The sequence below is a fragment of the Muscardinus avellanarius genome (genome assembly GCF_963383645.1).
Source record: "Muscardinus avellanarius genome assembly, chromosome: 11".
NCBI lineage: Eukaryota > Metazoa > Chordata > Mammalia > Rodentia > Gliridae > Muscardinus > Muscardinus avellanarius.
This window is the reverse complement of record NC_137797.1, coordinates 111,565,691-111,585,231: the sequence shown is the minus strand read 5'-3', so window position 1 is coordinate 111,585,231 and position 19,541 is coordinate 111,565,691. Positions and strand designations below refer to the sequence as shown.

The following is a 19,541-nucleotide window of genomic DNA, read 5'->3' as shown; positions in this document are numbered from 1 at the left end:
AACGTGCCTGGTGGAGTTCCATACAATCCCTTATTTTTCAAAGTAGTTAATTCTCCCTCCCAATTATCATATTATCTAAATTAAAATGTAAATATTAAGATTAAAAGAATATTTCTCTCAAAATATTCAAATTAATATTCTGTCTTTAGAATGACTTAGAGAAAGTGCAGTTGTGAAAAGTTATTAAGTAAAAGCAAACCTAAAAAGCAATATTTATATAAATTTATTAGAACATCATTTAAGGCCGGGCGTGGTGGGCACACTTGTCATCCCAGCATTTGGGAGGCTGAGACTGGAGGATCGTGGTTCTCAGACAGCCTCAGCTACCTAGTGAGGCCCTGTGCAAAGTAATAAGACCCTGTTTCAAAATAAAGAATAAAAAACAGGGCAGGGGGTATAGCTTGGAGGTAGAATGCCCCTGGGTTCCATCCCCAGCACACAAAACAAAAAACAAACAAAAAACCCCATTGTTTAATATTATTTGCTTATAAAAACTCGCAAAAATAATGCAAGCAAAGGCATATTTAATTTCATAGGACCCTAGTGCATAAGGATATGCCAGGAATTTATTTTATAATAAGAATATGAAATATATGCCATTATTTGAATAGCTTGATGCTAGTATAGAGACTGAAATTCTTTGACTGGGGTGATTATCCTCCTAAAGATTTCATACACTTTTATTCATATTTAAAGAAAAAGAGATACTTCAGTGAGGATAGATATGTCGGGCACCCCTTTCTTTTTCTCTGGGTTCAAGGCAGGCAGAAGTAGGAGAGTAAGGGAAGCCGTTCAGGAATAACACAGGGAGCTCGCCAACTTCAGTCTGAAAGCCTCTGACCTTGGGAGACATGCATGCAGTTGCTTGAGCCTGTCTGCAGAACCTGAATCTCTCTGGTCCTTTGGACTTCCTAAGACTCGATCAACTACAAGTGGCCGGCCGGCCACTTATGCCCTGCTTTTTTTTTTTTTTCCTTTGGTGGTACTGGGGATGGAACCCTTCTACCTCCGGGCTACACTCCCAGACCTATTTTTTATATTTTATTTGGAAACAGGGTCTCTTAAGCCAGCGCAGCTGGCTTCGAACCTGCGTGGTCCTCCTGTCTCCGCCTCCCGAGCGCGGGGGTTACGGAGCGCGCCCACCGCGCCGGGCAGCTTATGCCCTTTGTGATGATGCTGGCTTGGAGGAGGAGAGGGGCCTGTCCCAGGGCAGAGCAGTGATCTAAGCCCTGGGGACCGTGCCAGGCACAGTAACAAGTTCTTCACCGTGCAAATGAGCAGCGCAGTCCCACGCCGAAACAGCTGCCAGGAAAGCTCAGCGCCAGAGGCCGCCACAGAACCCGAAGGTGAAAGGGTGATAAAATAAATATTCCTGCATGGAACAGCGGTGCTATTCAATTACTTAATCAATGGCTATCGGGGTGGCAGCGCAGTTCAGAGTACTTGTGAAACGCGTTACACCCTTTAAACATGTCTCTTTCCTCTTAGCAAGGTGGGGAACGGCCGGGGGCAGTGGGATACTTATTTGGACCGTTTCCTGATTTCTTTAATGCTCTCGGTTGCATCCCACTCTGAGTGCCATCCCTCCCGGGTCGCCGGCGTGAAGAGGTGCGTGATCCTCAGGGCCAGCCACCGAAGGCCAGGGCCACGTCCTTGGGTCTGAAGTGTCGTCATCACGTAGCGTGACAACAGGCTGCAAGTAGGACCCTTCAGCGGGCAGCCTGGCGGGTGGTGCTGCCCTGGGCCCCGCAGAGAAATGACAAGAACGGGCTTCCGAGGAAGAGGGGCATCGAGCCCGGCTGTGCTCTGCATCGCGTGTGCGGCTACGCACGTGTGCGTCACGGCGAGTCAGGAAAGCACGCCGGCTCGCGTGAATGTGCGCCTGTCTAGGGCTGTGTGTGTGCTGTGTGCACCTGCTCGTTTGTGCTCCTGCGGCTGTCAGCAGATCATCCCAAGGCGCAGTCGGCCTCACCTCAGGAGCTCGTAATGACCACACCCTGTGAACTGCTTTCTAAGTCCAAGTGCGTCAGAGACAAATACTCCAGCAGTGTGGAATATGCTGGCAGGGCCGCGCATCAGAGGCACCTGCCATACTGTCTGTGAGCGATGGCACCACTGGGGACTCCGGTGATCGTCTGGAAGGTTCTCTCGGCACACGGTTTATTTTTGCTTTCTGCCGCACGCTTCAGCCGAATCTCACCGACTGGATTCCAACTAACGTCCTGTGCTCACTAATACCCATTAACACGAAATCCTGCTAAGATACTGTTTGCACGAACTTCTCTATTTTTACTGTATTTTAATAAACACTAGAGGGTAGTGGGGCGTGGTGGCGCATGCTTGTAATCCCAGCATTTGGGAGGCTGAGACAGGAGGATCGAGGTTTACGCACAGCCTCAGCTACTTAGGCCCTTTGCAACTCACTGAGACCCTGTTTCTAAATAAAAGAATATAAAATAGGGCTGGGGGGTGTAGGTTGGTGGTAGAATGCCCCTGGGCTCCATCCCCAGTACTGCAAAAACAAACAAAAACAAACAAAAACACTGGAGGGAGGGGAGGGGATGGGGAGGGAATCGGGAAGGGCTAATTGGGTGATGCGTGCATGTGTGCCTCCACCATCTTGTACTCCATTAAGATGTATGACTACAGTGCCCCAATAAACATCAATAAATAAAACGCTACATTTTTTTTTAGTCAAGTATTTTTTGTATCTTTTGAAAGTAACCCAAAATCCTAGCATTAGCCTTAAAAACTCTAGCTACCATTCAGTGTGATTGGCCAGTGTTTTGAAGTTACCAGAGCCTGTCAGTCTGTCCTGGCGGTTGGAGCAGGGGTATGTAATCAGGCGTGACCTGCTCTCCTGAGTCTTAAACACGCCTGCCCTCAGATACCTTGCTGGAACCTTTCCGTGCTGTAGAAATTAGAATTATACTGAGGGTAAGGCGGGGAGGTGGAGGCCCAGCTTCATTTCTGAGGGGAGTCCTCTCACCTCTCAGAGATTCAGGCTCACTCTGGAAGGTGCCTGATGGTGAAATCTGCTTCCACAAGGTGTGCCCAGAGCTCCGGCACACCGCAGAGTTGGGTAGGACAGGGAAGAAAGGATGGTACCAGGTGCAGGCATGCGTTGACACTCTAGAATCACACAGCCAGTTCTGTGGGACACGCATGCATACTCAGGCAGAAGCGGAGTGTGCGGGAGCGGTACGGGCCGCGGGAAAGCCTGCTCGGCCGCAGGGCAGCCAGAGGGCACCTGGAGCGCGAGGGGCGGAGAAGGGGCACTCCCATGAGGAGTGAGGCGCCACCCAGATGAAACCCAGCAGTAAGTCACCTGCACCCCTGCAGCGCTGGGAGGAGCTTATTGAGAGGACCGCTTTGTTTAAAGTCCAGAGAAAAGGCTGGGGCGTCAAACCAGAGCAGGAAGTAGAGACGTCGATCAGCGTAGGCTTTGCAGGAGACGGTGCTGCTGGGTTTAAGGCGGTGTTGTCTCAGCTTGGGGGAGAGCCTTGTGTTTGGATTTCTCCCCTGAACTGGTAATGTCTACACTCTAGTGCCTGTGAAGTTAGTGTGTGTGCGTGCGCGCGTGTGTGTGTGTGTGTGTGTGTGCGCGCGTGTGTGTGCGTGAGAGAGAGAAGTTGGTTTATTCGTTTGCTCTTGCACAAACTGACAAGGCCACTTTTGAGTCCAGTGTGCCGAGTGAATGAGCTCCGTGCTCCGTATTCTCAGAGTCCGTGAATCTTGACCAAAAACGCTTTTCCTTTGCTTTCCTTTCCAGGAAGTCGATGGCAATAAAGTTATGTCTTCATTCGCCCCACACAACTCATCTACCTCACCCCAGAAGGCAGACGAGGGCGCGCGGCAGGGCGAGCCCGTCCCCAGCGCCGCCCTGGGGACGCCCGAGCGGCGCAAGGGCAGCCTGGCCGACGTGGTGGACACCCTGAAGCAGCGGAAGATGGAAGAACTCATCAAACACGAGCCCGAAGGTACGGCCGCGGAGCCGAGCGCCCGCCGAGGCCCCCTTTCAGTCTCAGCCTCTAGTTCTGGGGGTGCGTGTGTTACGTTTATACTCCCGAAGTTAAATGGAGGCATCAGGAACTTAATGCTGTAAAGACGGATAGTACTTTTTTCTCAGAAACACTTAGACACATCTCTCTAGACACTATTAGTCATAAACTTAGATTTGGGTGACCCCCTCATCTTCACACGAGCATACCCCTCTCCCGGCCTGTGACCCCTAGCAGGATGCCAAGCTACACACAGGCTCTGCACCCCCAACCCCATTAAATAAGATGGAGTTCACATCCAGCCAACCAACAGTGCCATGCAGAGGCACACCTTGCTCCAAAAATGTACTGCATGTGTGCCATGGGAGGCTGCCGTGGACTCCTGTAGGTGTGCAAGGACACTGGGGAGGAATGAGTATATTCAGCTGGGCATGGTGGCACACACTTGAAATTCCAGTACTTGGGAGGCTGAGACAGGAGGACCACAGGTGTGAGGAAGCCTCAGCAACTTAGTGAGGCCCTCTGCAACTTAGACCCTGCTTCAAAATAAAGAATAAAATCAGGCTGGGGTTAGAGCTCAAGGGAAGAATGCCCCTGGGTTCCATCCCCAGTACCCCTACACAATATAACAATGAATATATTTGACATAAAATGTATGTTAACAGATTTATTACTATTGAAGAGTCAAGTGATAATTATTTCTGGATCCCTACCACATATGGAGTAGGACATGGATTTTGGTTCAAATGTAGGCAATTCTCATGATCTTAGAATTGGAAGGCGTTTTCTAGATAATTTGGTCATCCAAAGGCTTTTGATATGCTGCTGTTTTCGCATCCCTTCCCTCCTCATGGAGATAAAAATGGAATTTTAAGGAGAACTCAGGCAATATGGTGTTTTCTTCCTGATATTAAAAACAACATGGTCTTAATGTATGAATTACTTTTAAAATGTAAGAAACTGTAAGGAAGAGTGTAAAAATTACCTAAGATTTTAGCTTTTTGGTGTGAATTTGAGCCTTACTGGAGGCCCCGTGATGTTTCAGTATGTCCTTACATGGCTGTAGTCGTCATGCGTGTATCTCCTCAAACACTTATGAGTCTCTGTGGTCAGAATATTCAGAAGACTTTCTTCTGGCGTTTGAGACCCAGCCCATGACTGCTAGCGGTAGTCACCCTGTTCTTGATTTCGATGGCCTTGGGCGTTCTGAGCACTGGTGTTCAGGTCTACTGGCAAGTGTCCCTCTGAGGGCATTTGTCTGACGTTTTGCTCTTAATTAAGCTGGGGCTTGGGGTTTAAGAGGATGACCACAGAGGTGAAGTCACATCACATCAATTTCGTCCTTTCTCTGTGATTAAGAAGACTGACATTGAGCCCAGTCAGCCGGCTAGGTGATGCTCGTTGGGTGTCTGCGCATGGCCTCCCGGGCCCTCGGCACAGTTGCCTTGGAAGGACGGTGCTGTGCACATCACACTGGGAGGAGGAGCACGGGGTCTGTAGCACGTATCTGCAGTTATCTGCCTGGGCGACTTTCTCTTTGCCATTTCTGACTTTCTTCAGTCACTTGGACCTCAGATCATGGACTGGTGGGCATCTGTCCTGTCTCAGTGCCGCTTTCCACATCATTGTCTGTCATCTTCTTTGCTTTCTAGGGCCCTGTGATGCCAAAGGCTTGTTTTGATGTTTTCTGTCCCGGTCCTGCAAGGAGATACTTCTCCAAGAAGCCCTGGCTCCCTTGATGGGTACAGAGCTGGGTTCGAGGGCCTCTCAGCAGACACAGCAAGACACCTCTGTGTGTATACTCCCCTGTGTATTTACATATCGGCAGGTGTACTGTGTTCAACAATACCCACTTCAAGCTGAACATGAGTTCTTCCTGCTATCTACAGCACGGACCTGTTACTGCCGGGGTCATGTTCCCACCCAGCTTTGAGAAACCTGGCTCCCTCCGCCCATCACCCGGTGCTGGATTGTTCAGTGCCATCATGCGTGAGCAACAGGTCTAACTCGCATCTCCAGAGCAGGTAGCTTTTTTGAGCCAGCACACACCCGTGCAGGTAGACTTCATCACTGGACCACTCGACGCATCCCAGGCTTCACCTGTTCGCCCCAACTCCCCAGAAACCTCTAGCCTCACCTGTTTATCCTAACTCCCCAGAATCCCTTGGGTCTTTATTCTACCTCTATAGTTTCACCTTTTCTAGAGTATCATTTAAGTAGAATCCTATAGCATGTAGGCTTTTCTGGAAGTCCTTTCACTTAGTAATATACATTACACCCTGTTTGTGGCATGATAGCTCACTTCTTTTTATAGTGGATAGCAATCAACTATTAAAAACACAAGGTGGACGTACCACCTTGTATTTATTTGCCCATCACAGGAAATCCTGGCTGCTTCCAGCTGGTCCTTAGGACCAAGTCTCCCACCCATGTTCATGTGCAGCTTGCTATGTGGACAGACGTCATCAGCTCCACAGAGTAAATCCCTAGGCACAAGGTCACCATGGTGCATGCGGACATAAGGCGGAGCTGAAGTCAGTCAGTGGAAGTTCCTGTTGCTCCACACCCGCATCAGCATTTGATACTGTCTGCTTTTCAGATTTTATTCATTCATATAAACATGATAACATCATTGTCCTATCAACTTGCAATTCCCTAACAAAAAGTAACATTCAGCATCTTCCCAAGTACTGATTTTCCATCTATGTATCTTCTTTGGTGAACTGTCTCTTTTGTGCATTTATTAATGGAGTTATTGTTTTCCTTTTTTATTTGGTACTGAGGATTGACCCCAGGGCCATTCTACCTCTGAGTCACCCCCCCCAGCCCTTTATATTTTCTTCATTTTGAAATAGGGCATAAATTTTTGAGGGTCTTGCTAAGTTGCTAAGGCTAGCTTCAAAACTGTGATTCTCCTGTATCAATTTTTTGAGTAATTTTCATATAATTGAGTTTAAAGATGTATGCATATATTTTTAGTATGTCTTTTATTGGAAATATATTTTGCGAAAGCCAGGCATGGTGGTGCATGCTTGTAATCCCCACGCTTGGGAGGCCGAGACAGGAGGATCACACAGGTTCGCAGCCAGCCTCAGCTACTTAGTGAGGCTCTCAGCAACTTAGTGAGACCCTGTTTCCAAATAAAGTATAAAATAGGTCTGGGAGTATAGCGCAGAGGTAGAAAACCTCTGGCTTCCATCCCAGTACCACCACCAAAAAGAAAAAAAGAAAAGAAAGAAAGAAAGAAAAAAATATTTTGCAAATATCTTTACCAAGTCTACAGCTTTTGATTTTATTCTTTATTCTTTATTTATTTTGTTTTATCTTTTGGAACATTCAGAGTTTTAATTTTAATAAAATAGAACTCCATTGAGTTTTTGCGTCGCTAATACTTGTTATACATGTGAACATTCATCACAACACAGGGTCATTTAGAGTTTCTCTGCTATTAGCTACAGTTCTCTAATCCTGCGTTTCCCACTTTAAACTGAGGGTCCCTTTATGTTTAGTTTCTGCAGGTGGTTAAGTTCTCTGTCTAGATTTGTGCTTTGCTTTTCGATGGCCAGTTGTTCCTGCACCATGTATTTTTGAATTGCTTTTGGTTCTTGCCACACAGAGCTGACTGTACTTGTGTGTATGTATTTCTTCCCTGTTCCACTGACTGACTGGACTATTCTTTTGGTAATATCACAGTACTCTGATGTCATAGGCTGGCAGCAAGTCTCAGGGTTAGGTGGTATCGTTCCTCCAACTTCCTTCCCTTCCTTCAGTGTTGGTCAGTTATCCTGGGTCTCTTGCTTTTTCCAAAAACTTTAGAATCAGTTTCACATATCCATAAAGACAACCTGAATTTGATTGAGATTGGGTTGTGTCTGTAGCTCATGTTGAGAAGAATTTTTACCTTAACAATACTAAATCCGGCTTGGCGTGGTGGCGCACACTTGTAGTCCCGGTACTTGGGAGGCTGAGACAGAAGGATCGTGGTTCATGGCCAGCCTCAGCAACTTAGTGAGGCCCTCCACGATTTAGTGAAACCCTATTTCAAAATAAAGAAGAAAAAATAGGGCTCTGGGTGTAGCGTGGAGGTAGAAACCCTGGGTTCAATCCCCAGTATTGAAAAAACATACTAAACCTCCATATTTATAAGGGCAGAATGTCTTTTTATTTATTAGGATTTTCTTTGATTTGAGTTTCATAGTTTTCTGCATACAGGTCTTATGCTTTTTTTACATGTATACACTAGTAATTTTATGTTGGTTTAAAATGGAGACATACATATAATCGTATTGTGGGTCTTTTTTTAATTCCAATTACGTTTTGTGGCTGTATAGGAAACACCTGCCTTTCACACAGTAAGCCTGCGTTTTGAGGCCTCTCGGCAGTTGCATTAGCTCTAGTAGCTTGTTTTGGTTTCTGAGGTTTTCTCCACAGTCAGTCATGCTATCTGCACACAGAGGTCTTCCTTCCTCTTTCTGACGTGTGCAGCTTTTCTTTCCTTGTCTTTTACACAAGCCAGGGCTTCCAGTGTCACAGTGAGGCTGGTGGCAAGAGGAGACACCTTGACATGAGGAGGTGGACATAGTCCTCACCGCCAGTCGCAGTGCTTGCTCTAAGTTTTCTGTAGCCGATCATTTCTTCTGTATTTATAGTTGCTGAGAGATCTTCTCATGAGTTATTTCATAATTTGTCAGATGTTTTTTGATATGTGTTGGTATGATGTATGATTTTACTCTTTAGACTGTGGGGTGATATAAAATGTTGAACCAGCCTGCACAATTGCAATAAATCCCCCTGGGTCACAGTTTATAATTCGTTTTATATTGTTGGAATTTGCCTTGCTCATGTTTCGAGATATGCTGGTCTATAGTTTTCCTTTATGTAAGGCCTGTGTTATCTGATTTGGGTAAGTGGGGAAGTGCTGCCTGTATAGAATGACTTAGGATGTGTTTCCTTTGCATGCCTACTTTTATTGTTTGGGAAGCCTTCATGATGCAAGATGAAGGATAGTCAAACACCAACTTTGTAGTAGTGCTTACTGCATTACAAAGAAAAATTTCAGGCTCTATCATTAGATGACATTCTCTTTGAAAATTTGGTATATGACCCTGGTGTTCCCTGGATGTATCATGACAACTTATAAGTGGATGCAGACTTTTTACTTGGAAGTCTATGACAGGCCTAAACCCAGTGAACAAATCCCAATAGGCAGAGGGCTGATTGAGAGCCCCCAGCTTAACTCAGCAGGAGACATTAAGAAGTATTGGGTTCTGGGCACAGTGGTGCATTCCTGTAATCCCAATACTTGGGAGGCTGAGATGGGAAGATGGAAGATTTGTGGCCAGCCCCAGCAATTTATCAAGGCCCTCAGGCACAAAGGGACATCTTGTTTCAAAAGAATAAAAATAAAATAGCTAGGGATGTAGCTTAGAAATAGAATGCCCCTGGGTCAGTCCCCAGCACACCACACACACACACACACACACACACATGCATACACACACACACACACATACACACACACACAGGAGCATGCATATTGGGAATTAGGAAGAAAGCAGAAGCAGCTCTTCAGGCAAAAGAGCAGAGCTGGAGCATGCAGAGCAGGAAGGACTGGACAGACGATCATCACCATTGCGTGTGAACGTCAGATCTTTGTATTTTTGTATTTCCCACAATGATGTACTTTTTAATATACTTTCCCCTCTCAAAATATTTTAAAAGCTCAGCTGAGAGGTAACAGACATGGAAATAGAGGTAGTACTTTCGGAGGACTGAACCTGAAGAAAGCATGCATGCATCCCGGGCTCCTGGGCTTCCGGAAGCTTACTCCTCCGAGATCAGAGGACCACAGGTTCATCGCTGTGGTCTACACATGCTCCCAAGACGCGGCTCTGAGTATGCGGAGCTGTAAATATACTCATGCTTACTTAAGAACTGTAACATTTGAGAGATATATCAAGGAGTAATGTGCATCTGAGTAGAGTGAGACTCTTAATCATAATGAGAAGACAAGACAGTCACAGTGCAAAACGGTGTATAAAATAGGACGCCAAAGGAACTTTCTATGTGCGTTTTAATTGCGAGTGAAAAACATGGGGAATTATACCTCAGGAGATGGATAAAAGTCATATCACAACAACTGGACAGTTACATTGGCTTAAAGGACTTCATTAATCCGAGTGTGTGGGGGGCGTGAGCGGTCACTACAGCCTTACGTCCTTGCAGGCACTGGACAGTGAGCTAACATGTGCAGGACAGGCACATTAGCTGTAGCATCAAACCAAAGCACGCACTCAGAAGTAAATTTAGCAAAGGAACTGCAAAACGTGTGCTCTGCAAACCGTGTACATTGTTACCGCTGTGTGAAGAGAGGAGAGTGCGGGAGACCAGGCACAGACAGTGCACAGTCCTGAGCGGCTCACAAGCATGTCCGCCGCGACCCGTCCTTCCCTCCAGCTACCGCCCATTGTTTTCCAGAGGCCATTAAAATGAACAGCAGGTTGTGATGAAAATTTCATTAAGCCCCAGCTCCGTCATTCTGAGGTGCCAGATTCATGCCTTCCGTCCTCTCGTCGAGGGGGACGCAGATCTCAATGGAAAGGGGCATTATTCCAACCTTCCCCTGCCAACAGCACACTAACAGTAACTCAGAAGTTAAAAGAGAATAGTGCTCAGTGCAAAGGGCTCCCGCTGAGGAAATGGGTAGCGAGGAAAGGAGGTTTGCACATGGCTGAAGGAAAACCGTTCCTTATTCCAGCCAGCCTATGTGTACGCAATTAATTAAAATATTTTAAGTTAAATTAGGAGGAAGACAGTAGTGTATTTTTGTTTGTATCTTTTTGTTCCATCAGGAGTTTTGCCTGACCTGACACCAACAGACCGGGTGCTAGATCCTGGTGCTAGAGCACTTTTCCCAGTGTGCGCCCTGGGGTTCAGGAGAAGACCCTGCCTCTAGCAATCTGGCCTTGTAACACACCCAAGATACCTGGCCTGGGTATTACAGTCCCATTCCATTTGGTAATATCTGTGTTCTCACTCTTTATTAAACTTTTAAGAGTGACGGAGAGGCTTAATACCAAAATGTGTAATGGAGGACTCCTGTTTCAAGACATTAAACACTGCTATAAAAACATTAAAATTGCCAATATATGTCAAGGTGTCTGAGTTGTGGTAATTACCTTTAAGCAAATGGAGGCCCTTGGTGCCGGCTTTCTGCACCCTCATCTGGACACTACCTGCGTGGCCTCCCAGGCTCAGGAAGGCCAGCCATGCCTCACTACCCGGGTTCCCCTCTCCCCCAGCTCACACGAGGTCACTGGTGATTAGGTGTGGCCGGAGGGACTGCACGTCAGCTCGCACTTCAGACTAAGTCAGCCTCATCCTGGAATCCACCGCTACTCACCTGCTTCCTCCAGTTCGGACTTCGACCCAGCAGTTTTTAATGTCGCCCTGTAACACGCAAGTGTCCAAAGGTGGGATTGAATAATCCTCCACCAAATTCCTTATGCTTCATAATGATCAAATTTCCAGAAGGCTTTTAATGGAAGATTATCTTGAGTTTAAACTCTTTGAGTTTAAAAAAAATCCTTGGGGAATATTTTAAGAAAAGAAAACTGGAATGAGAGAAAGGAGTCTAGAAGTGAAAAGTCGCACAGCTGAGGCCTCGGCTGCAGCTCTGGAGAGAGGAGACCCAGGCAGAGCTCCCTGAGCTCACGCAGCAGGAGGCACAGAAGCCTGGCAGACCATCCCTGCATGCCCCGTGGCCCCAGGCCCTCCCATCCACCCGCTCACAGCAACATTCAGATCTTTCCTCCCTGCTTCTTTATCACTCAGACACAGTGTTGCTGCCTTAATTTAATTACTGAGTAATTAATTTTGATACCGGGGATTGAACTCAGGACCATTCTACCTTTGAACTATACCCTCAACTTTATTTATTTATTTATTTATTTATTTATTTATTTATTTATTTATGGTCTTGGGGATGGAACCCAGGGGCCTCTACGTCTGGGCTACAGCCTCAACCTACTTTTTATATTTTATTTTGAAACAGAGTCTAGGTTGCTGAGAACATAACTAGCTGAGGCTGGCTTTGAACCTGTGTTATCCTCCTGTCTCAGCCTCCCAAGTACTGGGATTAAAAGCATTTGCCAGCACGCCCAGCTATTAATTACTATTATTATTATTATTTATTTATTTTTTTGGTGGTACTGGGGATGGAACCCTTCTACCTCCGGGCTACACTCCCAGACCTATTCTATATTTTATTTGGAAACGGGGTCTCATACGCCAGCGAGGCTGGCCTCACACCTGCGCGATCCTCCTGTCTCCGCCTCCGAAGCGCGGGGATGACAAGCGTGCGCCACCACGCCAGGCCTATTCATTATTTTTGAAACATGTTCTTGCTAAGTTTCTGAGGCTGGCTTCGGACCTGTGATCCTCCTGTCTCAGCCTCCTAAGTGCTGGGATTACAGGTGTGCACCACCTCGCCCGACCGAACCAACCACATTAATTATAGCGACTGTTTCACTGGTCATTAGGTGTGGACAAATCTGGGGCACAGACCCCTTAGTCTCAAGTAAGCCAAGGTGGGTGGACGTCCCAGGCGTCCCGTGTTCCGAAGTGCCAGCGATCCAGAGGTCTGTAAACAGAGCACAGGCAGGTGGGACCCAAGCCTTTACATGATTTTCACTCAGTGTTAGACCAGTTGCAGTGGAGGTAACATGGGTTTTATCTTGGTAAGGACCTTGGATTTCAGTTAAAATAGGGTGGGCCCCTCTAGATCCACAGTGTGGCTGGTGTCCCGTTTTCCCCTCTATGAACTGCCTGGTACCCTCAGCCTGCCTGGGAAATGGCCATTTCCATCTCCAGACACGCATCTTCCTCCTAGGACCACCGCGAACTAAAGCTGTCTTTCCCTTGCATGCTACGGGTCTGTTCCTCGTCTTGAGCCTGCATGCCATGGCCAGGCAGTTGTCTACACTCAGGACATCCCCGTCTCCACCTCGGGGGGTATCTTTGTCTTTACTGGCACTCCTGTGCTAACCCATCGCTGACCTGGGTCCCTCCTTCAGTGCGTTTCTCCTCCAACCTCCAGCCTGCTAAACGCTAAGCTCAAGCCACTTCCGAATGTGAGCTGTTTCGGGGCGCCCCTTCCTCTCCCGGGGAAAGGAGCAGAGGGACGTTCAGGGCCGATTCTCCTCCCCGATGCTATGCCAGCCACTTCGTTTAATCCTCCACAGCTCTGCAGTCGGTATTAGTTAATAACTTAAAAACGAAAGAAGCGAGGCTTCCTGACTTGCTCTTACTTAAGAGGGAACATCCAGCCACGGCCATTGGCACACCTCTTTGGAAAGACTGCTACTGTAGGCACGGCAGAAGCATGGCTCTCTGTGTCCCTTCCCAAGAAAGACACTCTTCTATGCCAAAGATTCTGAGTCAGCACCGTCAAGATCTGAGACTGTAGTGTGTGGAGTAAGCAACGCAGCAACCAACCAACCAGCAACCCAGCAAGCCCACAGCCACCAAGCCCTGGGAGAGGTCGTTGCTTTGATATTGACTTAACAACCCTCTCCTCAAATAAGTAGATGCTTAGGCAGTTTCCTACCCGAAGAATTATTTTCAAAAGGAAAGAAGATTTCTCTGAATTGATACAGGATGAAATCAAACTTGTGAGCCACAGGTAGCCCCGAGGGGCAGTCTACCCATGGGCTGCGGATCAGTTGTATAAACGTGAGTGGGTGCAGGAGGCAGATGTTACGTGCCAAAGCCTCCCCGTCTTCTAGGGTGTCGGCTTTCTGTGATTCATTCCTTCTTCCCTCCCTCCTGTTGTGCACAGGAGCGTGCGCACGCGTGCGTGTGTAGTTCCCCTTCATGCCCCACATGCCTGGCTCTCTATGGTGGCAGCGGTATCTCTCTAGGTTCCTCCTTCCTGGAGCCGGAGGCCCTACCTCCATCATGGATCTGCTGTGCTGAAGGTGCTCCCTGTGGTGGGAAACTGCATTTCTTTGTGAAATGCTTTTTCTCCTGTAACTCTGCTTTCTTATTATTTGCACAACTGGAACTTTCTCCCCAAATGTCTTCAGAAGAATCTTTGCTCACAAGTTCATATTCCAAGACCCTAAGGGCACAACCTATTACCAGAGTCACCCAGTGTTACTTTACAGGAACCAGTTCATTGCTTTTAGTGCGGACTTCACAAAGAGAGTTTTCTTCTTGGGAGAACTCATAAAAATAATGAAACGGGCTCAAAAAAGTGTATTTTATGGCAGAACTCAAGCCTCCGTCCTCAGATTTGTCTGCGGCCTGCCCCTGGGTGAAGGAGAGGCCAAATTGTGCTCTCTCGCTCTCAGCCGACTCCCTCCATGTCGGGCGGGCTCCTAGTGCTCCTACAGCCTCATAGAACCTGCGTACCGCTCGGAGGGTTGGACTGGACAGTCTTTACGTCTATTCCTAGTCTTGTGAACCAAAGTAATGTATTGGGTGCATGTCCACTGAGGTCTCTAACGGCTGGAGGCATTTCTGGGTATCATTGTGTGTCTCTTTTGCTACGTGACTCTGCCGTGAACCCAATTCACTTTACTTTGTGTACTTTCTAGGACACCATGTTTTTTCTAGAAAGTTGCATTAATGACTTTATAATCTGTGTTGCAAATGCGTCAACATAGATGGCCTGCGCGCCTACGGCTGGAGCTTGTCGCCCTAAAGCAACGCTGACTCTAGCGTTGCTGAAGCACACTTGCTAGGCAGCTGACTGGCACCTGTGGCACTAGGGCATTCTGTGGAAGTACTCTATGGGGAAGCCAGGCCATGGTGCGCGCTCTCTGGCCCCTTGAGCATCCCTACAGGCACTGAGTGTGTGAGATTGAGTTTACACTATAAATCACCAGGCCGGTTCTTAGAAGTTAAATGTCTGTTGTTGAGCAGCCCTTTAGAAATTAAATTGAACTATATCACATTAACAGACAAGCTGGAGTAGAAATTCAGAGCCACTCTTAATTTTATTGACTTTCTAATTACTATTTTAAATGGGGAAATTACAGAGATTGGCTTTCCTAAACTCAGCATCCCAAAGCATTCTGCTCATTGGGCTAAGAAGAGCAAGCGTACTTTGGGCCTCGCTCAGGTTCTGAAATCAGCTGGATGAGGTAGCCGAGACCAAAGTCAGCGGGCCAGAGCAGCCTAAGACGCGGGCGGGCGGCCGGGCGGCCAGCGAGAGGCTTTGTTAGCTGCTCGCAGTCCTTTTGACGAAGCCCACGCTGAAGGGCTTTGTAAGTGCTGCTCCGCTGAAGGACAAACAGGTTGCCTTTCAAGGGCGCTCTTTCAAGTCGGCTCCTCACGCTCAGCTGCTGTTGGGCTACTCCATCCGGCTGTGTTCTGCCGCCATCCCTGGGAGCTGTCTCCTAGTCCCGCGCGGGAGTCTAACCTCCAGGCGCCCTCTTCAAAGGCCCCGCTGTATGGAAATCGACACTCAGAAGATGATGGTAAAGAAAGGAGTTTATTTTTCAAAGGTCAGGACGAGTGGCACCCTCAAATGCCGTAGAGACTGTTTCTTCAGAAAGAAGTGTTTCAACTTGTGCGGAGTTAGCGGAGTTTGAAGCACAATTTGTCAGCACTGGAGTGGAACTGTTCCCTGCCACCTCCTTTTCAAGTGGCATCCATCACAGCAGTTTATCCTGATCTTGTTGGTTTCATTAAGTGTTAGAGAAAATTAATCTATTTTCTTGAAAGATCTTCTGGCTTAGATCGTAAGGACTGGGGGATCGTCTTTAGAAATCTTTTGAGTGGGACCCTAGCTGAGCTCCAGGGCTGTCTGTACTGGAAAACCACGTTCCCAACAGCATAGCTTCTCACTTTCTCCCAAAGCACCATTTGCACATTTCCTGATGAAATGCAGTAACATTTAAGGCATTCTCCATCATTCTGTTTTAGTCAGCAATTCGTTTCTGTATAAGAGACAGTAAGTGTTTGAGTCCTGCTCATCCTTGAGCTTTTCCGCTAACAGGACTGTACAGATTGTTCCAAACACCTCTTTTCCCGAGCGAGTCCCATAGTTTCTGGCCCTTTCAGAGAGTGCGGCATCCCTCTTCCTTACCCTTAACCACATCCATTCCGAACATTCACTTTCAGCACAGGCCTCACCTAAAAGAAGACCGGCCGACCCTGTCTGCAGGCTGACAAAGGTGGTGGGTGTGCCAGCCCTTCTTCCTAACGTAGTCAAGAGGAAGAGCCACCACCTGTTTCCGAGGCCGCTTCCCAAGCAGGAAAGGCCCAGGCCGTGCTGAAGAGCCGCGCCCTCGCCTGGGCTGCGCGGCACATCTTTCCAAGTCTGACTGTGGAGCTGGCGGAAGGCTGAGTGTGTCTGCCACTGCTGCCCTTGAGGCTCTCGCCACGCCGTGCATATTAAAATTAATCAGACCTCTCGGGCCTGTGTGGCTGCATGTTTAACATGGAGAAGTGGGTATGAGCATTTGTCCTAATTAAACAGGCCTGCTTGGTTTTGTTCTAGTGGAGGCTTGGTCTCTTTTTAATAGGAGTTGCTTGGAGAGAAAGCACGGACCGCACTAGAGTCGTGGAGAGCACACTCGGCCTTGCCTCCGCCACCTGCTCCCGGGCTAGCTGGGAGACCTCAAGGGCTCCCGTGTGCCCATCGGAGCTGCCCTCCATGGTGAGGAGGAATCTGGCCAGGGCACCAGAGGAGCGGGGAGCCACAGGGCCAAGCACAGCGAGCAGCTGACCTGGGCTCTGGCTCATTAAGATCTCCCATCTTACGTGGCAACAAGCCCCGGGTACCAGATTGCACTTTCCCATCTGGTGACGGACTTTGGAGGTTTAGAGGAGGGTCTGGTTTAAATCAGAGCCACTGTGCTTCCTTGAGGTCTTGAATGTGCAAGGCAGCGTTGGCACCTGTCTTCCCACGCAGGTGTTTCCTAGGCCATACACGCATCACAGAGAAGCCGGTGACCAAGCGGCGGCCTCTGGCCTTGAGACCACTTCTGCCCAGATCGCTCTGGACCTGGCCTCTTCTCCTTTATGTCCAACTCCCCAGGGCTCTGGGGAACACTGTCATGGGGCCTTTATCAACACCTTCACGGTGCGGACACAGAAAACACGGGGATGTTACCGACTGACACACAGTAGTTTCTTCTTTGAGTATTTAAGTAATAAATGAGGTAACTTCCAACAAAAATCCCCTGAGTTTGTGCATTATACTTCCAATCTGTGTGTTATTTAGACATATTTTTGTATTTTAGAAACTAGAAATAGAAAATTGTATTCACAATATTTTAGTTTGATCTAAATTCATATATGTGTATGTGTGTGTATATGTGTGCATAAAATAAACCATGTAGCTGCCAATAGAAACAATTTGAAAAATAAAGCAATGAAATATTATTCAATGTTAAACTGCTTGGGGCTAGAGTGTAGTAGGTTTCCAAATAACCAGGGCAGGTTTGTGTTGAGAGAACACTGTTAGGCCTGGGCATGGAACTTTTGTTGTTCCCTCCCAAATTCAAAGGTTGGACAATTCCAAAGAAGAGTGGCCTGTTTCCCAACTCGTCTCCCTTTCTTGCCGTGGCCTCTGAGGAGCTCAGGTAGCTCCCACCCGCGGCCTCTGCCGTCTCCTGTGGGCGTGCTGCTCCCATGCGGAGGGCTGCACCCACCGTCGAGCAGCTGCCGGTCCCTGGCCGTCTCCTGGAAACCCTCTTCTGTTCGCTGAGGTTGCTGCTGGCTACTTATTAACACAATGCAGACTGCTCAGTGTGGGTGTCTATGAAGTGGAAAATAAAGACCTGAGCGGGTAAATACATCCTCCATCCTTTCTTTTGTTTGGCGTGTTGATCGTGTGCCATTCTCGGTCAATAGGAGCTGTTTGACAGTTTTGTAGAAGGGTGAGGAACCTTTTCTTGAACTTTATCCTTTTGTTTTGTCTTTGTAGAAAAAGTTTCTATTTGCCATTTTCTTTTTATTGCAACCTCTCTGTGTAAAATGTGTTTTGAAGATTGTTATTGCTATAAATGAGACACATGCAGGTGATTATAAAACATGATAAACACCTTTCTCCTTTTGAAATGGACAGTTAACAGTCCAGAATACCAATGCAAATTCCACATGTAAACGTTTTAATTAGAAGTGGAAAACGAGATAGTATGTGAATCATCTTTTGGCCTTCTTATAAGAAAATGCCATTTGTTCTCAGGTTTCTGAGAGCTTTGCTAAAACATTGAGCCTTGACTTCATCTGGATTTAAGTTCTCTCCTCCCCACACTAATATAATATGGAGTGGCCGCTGGAGGGGTGCTTTCTGGAGAGCTGCTCAGTGGGGAAAGGCACCATCACTGAGCATGCCTGTTTATAAATCATAGCGGGACAGAGCCGCCGCGCTGGTGTTTAGTATGTTAACAGATACAAATTGATTTGCTATTTCTGATTCATTGAATTTTGGTTGCTTACGCCTTTCTTTTCTCACAAGTTATACTTTGTTTGTGGAAGTCAGCCCAGAGGGTTTATACAGCATGGCTTGACATCCGTCACAGGGTAGACCTGGGAGGAGGAAGCCACATAAGTGAACAGGTGTCCTCCTCCTTCCCTGAGTTGTGTTGCCTTTGTCTGCGTGTGCGTGTGCGTGTGTGTGTGTGTGTGTGTGTGTGTGTTCGTGTGCGTGTGTGTGTGTGTGCGTGTGTGCGTGTGTGTGTTCGTGTGTGTGTGTGTGTGACAGGGCCCTAACTTTCTCGCCTGATCCTTCCTGAGTGGCTCAGGATTCCCTCCGGGCTGCCTGTCAGGTGCTGGTGCATAGAGGAGGTGGTCACTGCCCGGCGGGGTCACAGCACAGCAGCACACAGGGCAGCTAAATCAAACCGTAGCTTTGTAGCCCCACTTTCTCACTGAAGAATTAGAGCACGGGCCAACAGAGGATACTCATTAACCAGAAATGATCAGTAGAGCTTGCTCTCCTCGGGTTTTTTTTTTTTTTTTATTGTCAGGACTTTTTCTTTTGTTTTCTAAATTCCAAACACTGAAACCTTCTGAAATATTATCTTTTGGCTGTTTGTGAAGAATTGCAGTTTCAGTATTAAGTCTATCCTTATGTTTTATGAACCTTGCCGACTTAGTTTCCTAAATGGACAGATGCAGACACACACGTGTGTGTAAAGCAAAAACAGTACGTTTTCAGCTGTAGTTGAGGAGCATTTATCTCACTCAATTCCTATTTTTTTATCTCCAATAATTTGTGTGTGTGTGTGTGTGTGTGTGTGTGTGTGTGTGTGTGGCACCAGGGATAGAGCCCAGGAGCACTCCACCTCTGTGCTACACCCTCAGCCATTTGTATTTTGAGTTTTGAAACTATAGCTGGGCGTGGTGGCGCACACTTGTAATCCCAGTACTTAAGAGACTGAGTCATGAGGATCACAGGTTCGAAGCCAGCCTCAGCTACTTAGTGAGGCTCTCAGCAACTTAGTGAGACCCTGTTTCCAAATAAAGTATAAAATAGGTTTCCGAAGATAGCCCAGAGGTAGAAGGCCCCTGGGTTCCACTCCC

The 19,541-nt window shown here is 47.5% G+C and overlaps 1 protein-coding gene across 1 annotated transcript in view; it reads left to right on the top strand.

Annotated features, from left to right (window-relative positions):
- Positions 1–19,541, top strand: part of SOX5 (SRY-box transcription factor 5) — a gene marked incomplete at both ends in the record, with an annotated part of 374,117 nt that overhangs the window by 95,915 nt on the left and 258,661 nt on the right. The window contains 1 exon segment of the mRNA XM_080706224.1: positions 3,773–3,980. Coding sequence (XP_080562350.1) covers positions 3,773–3,980 — 208 coding nt within the window.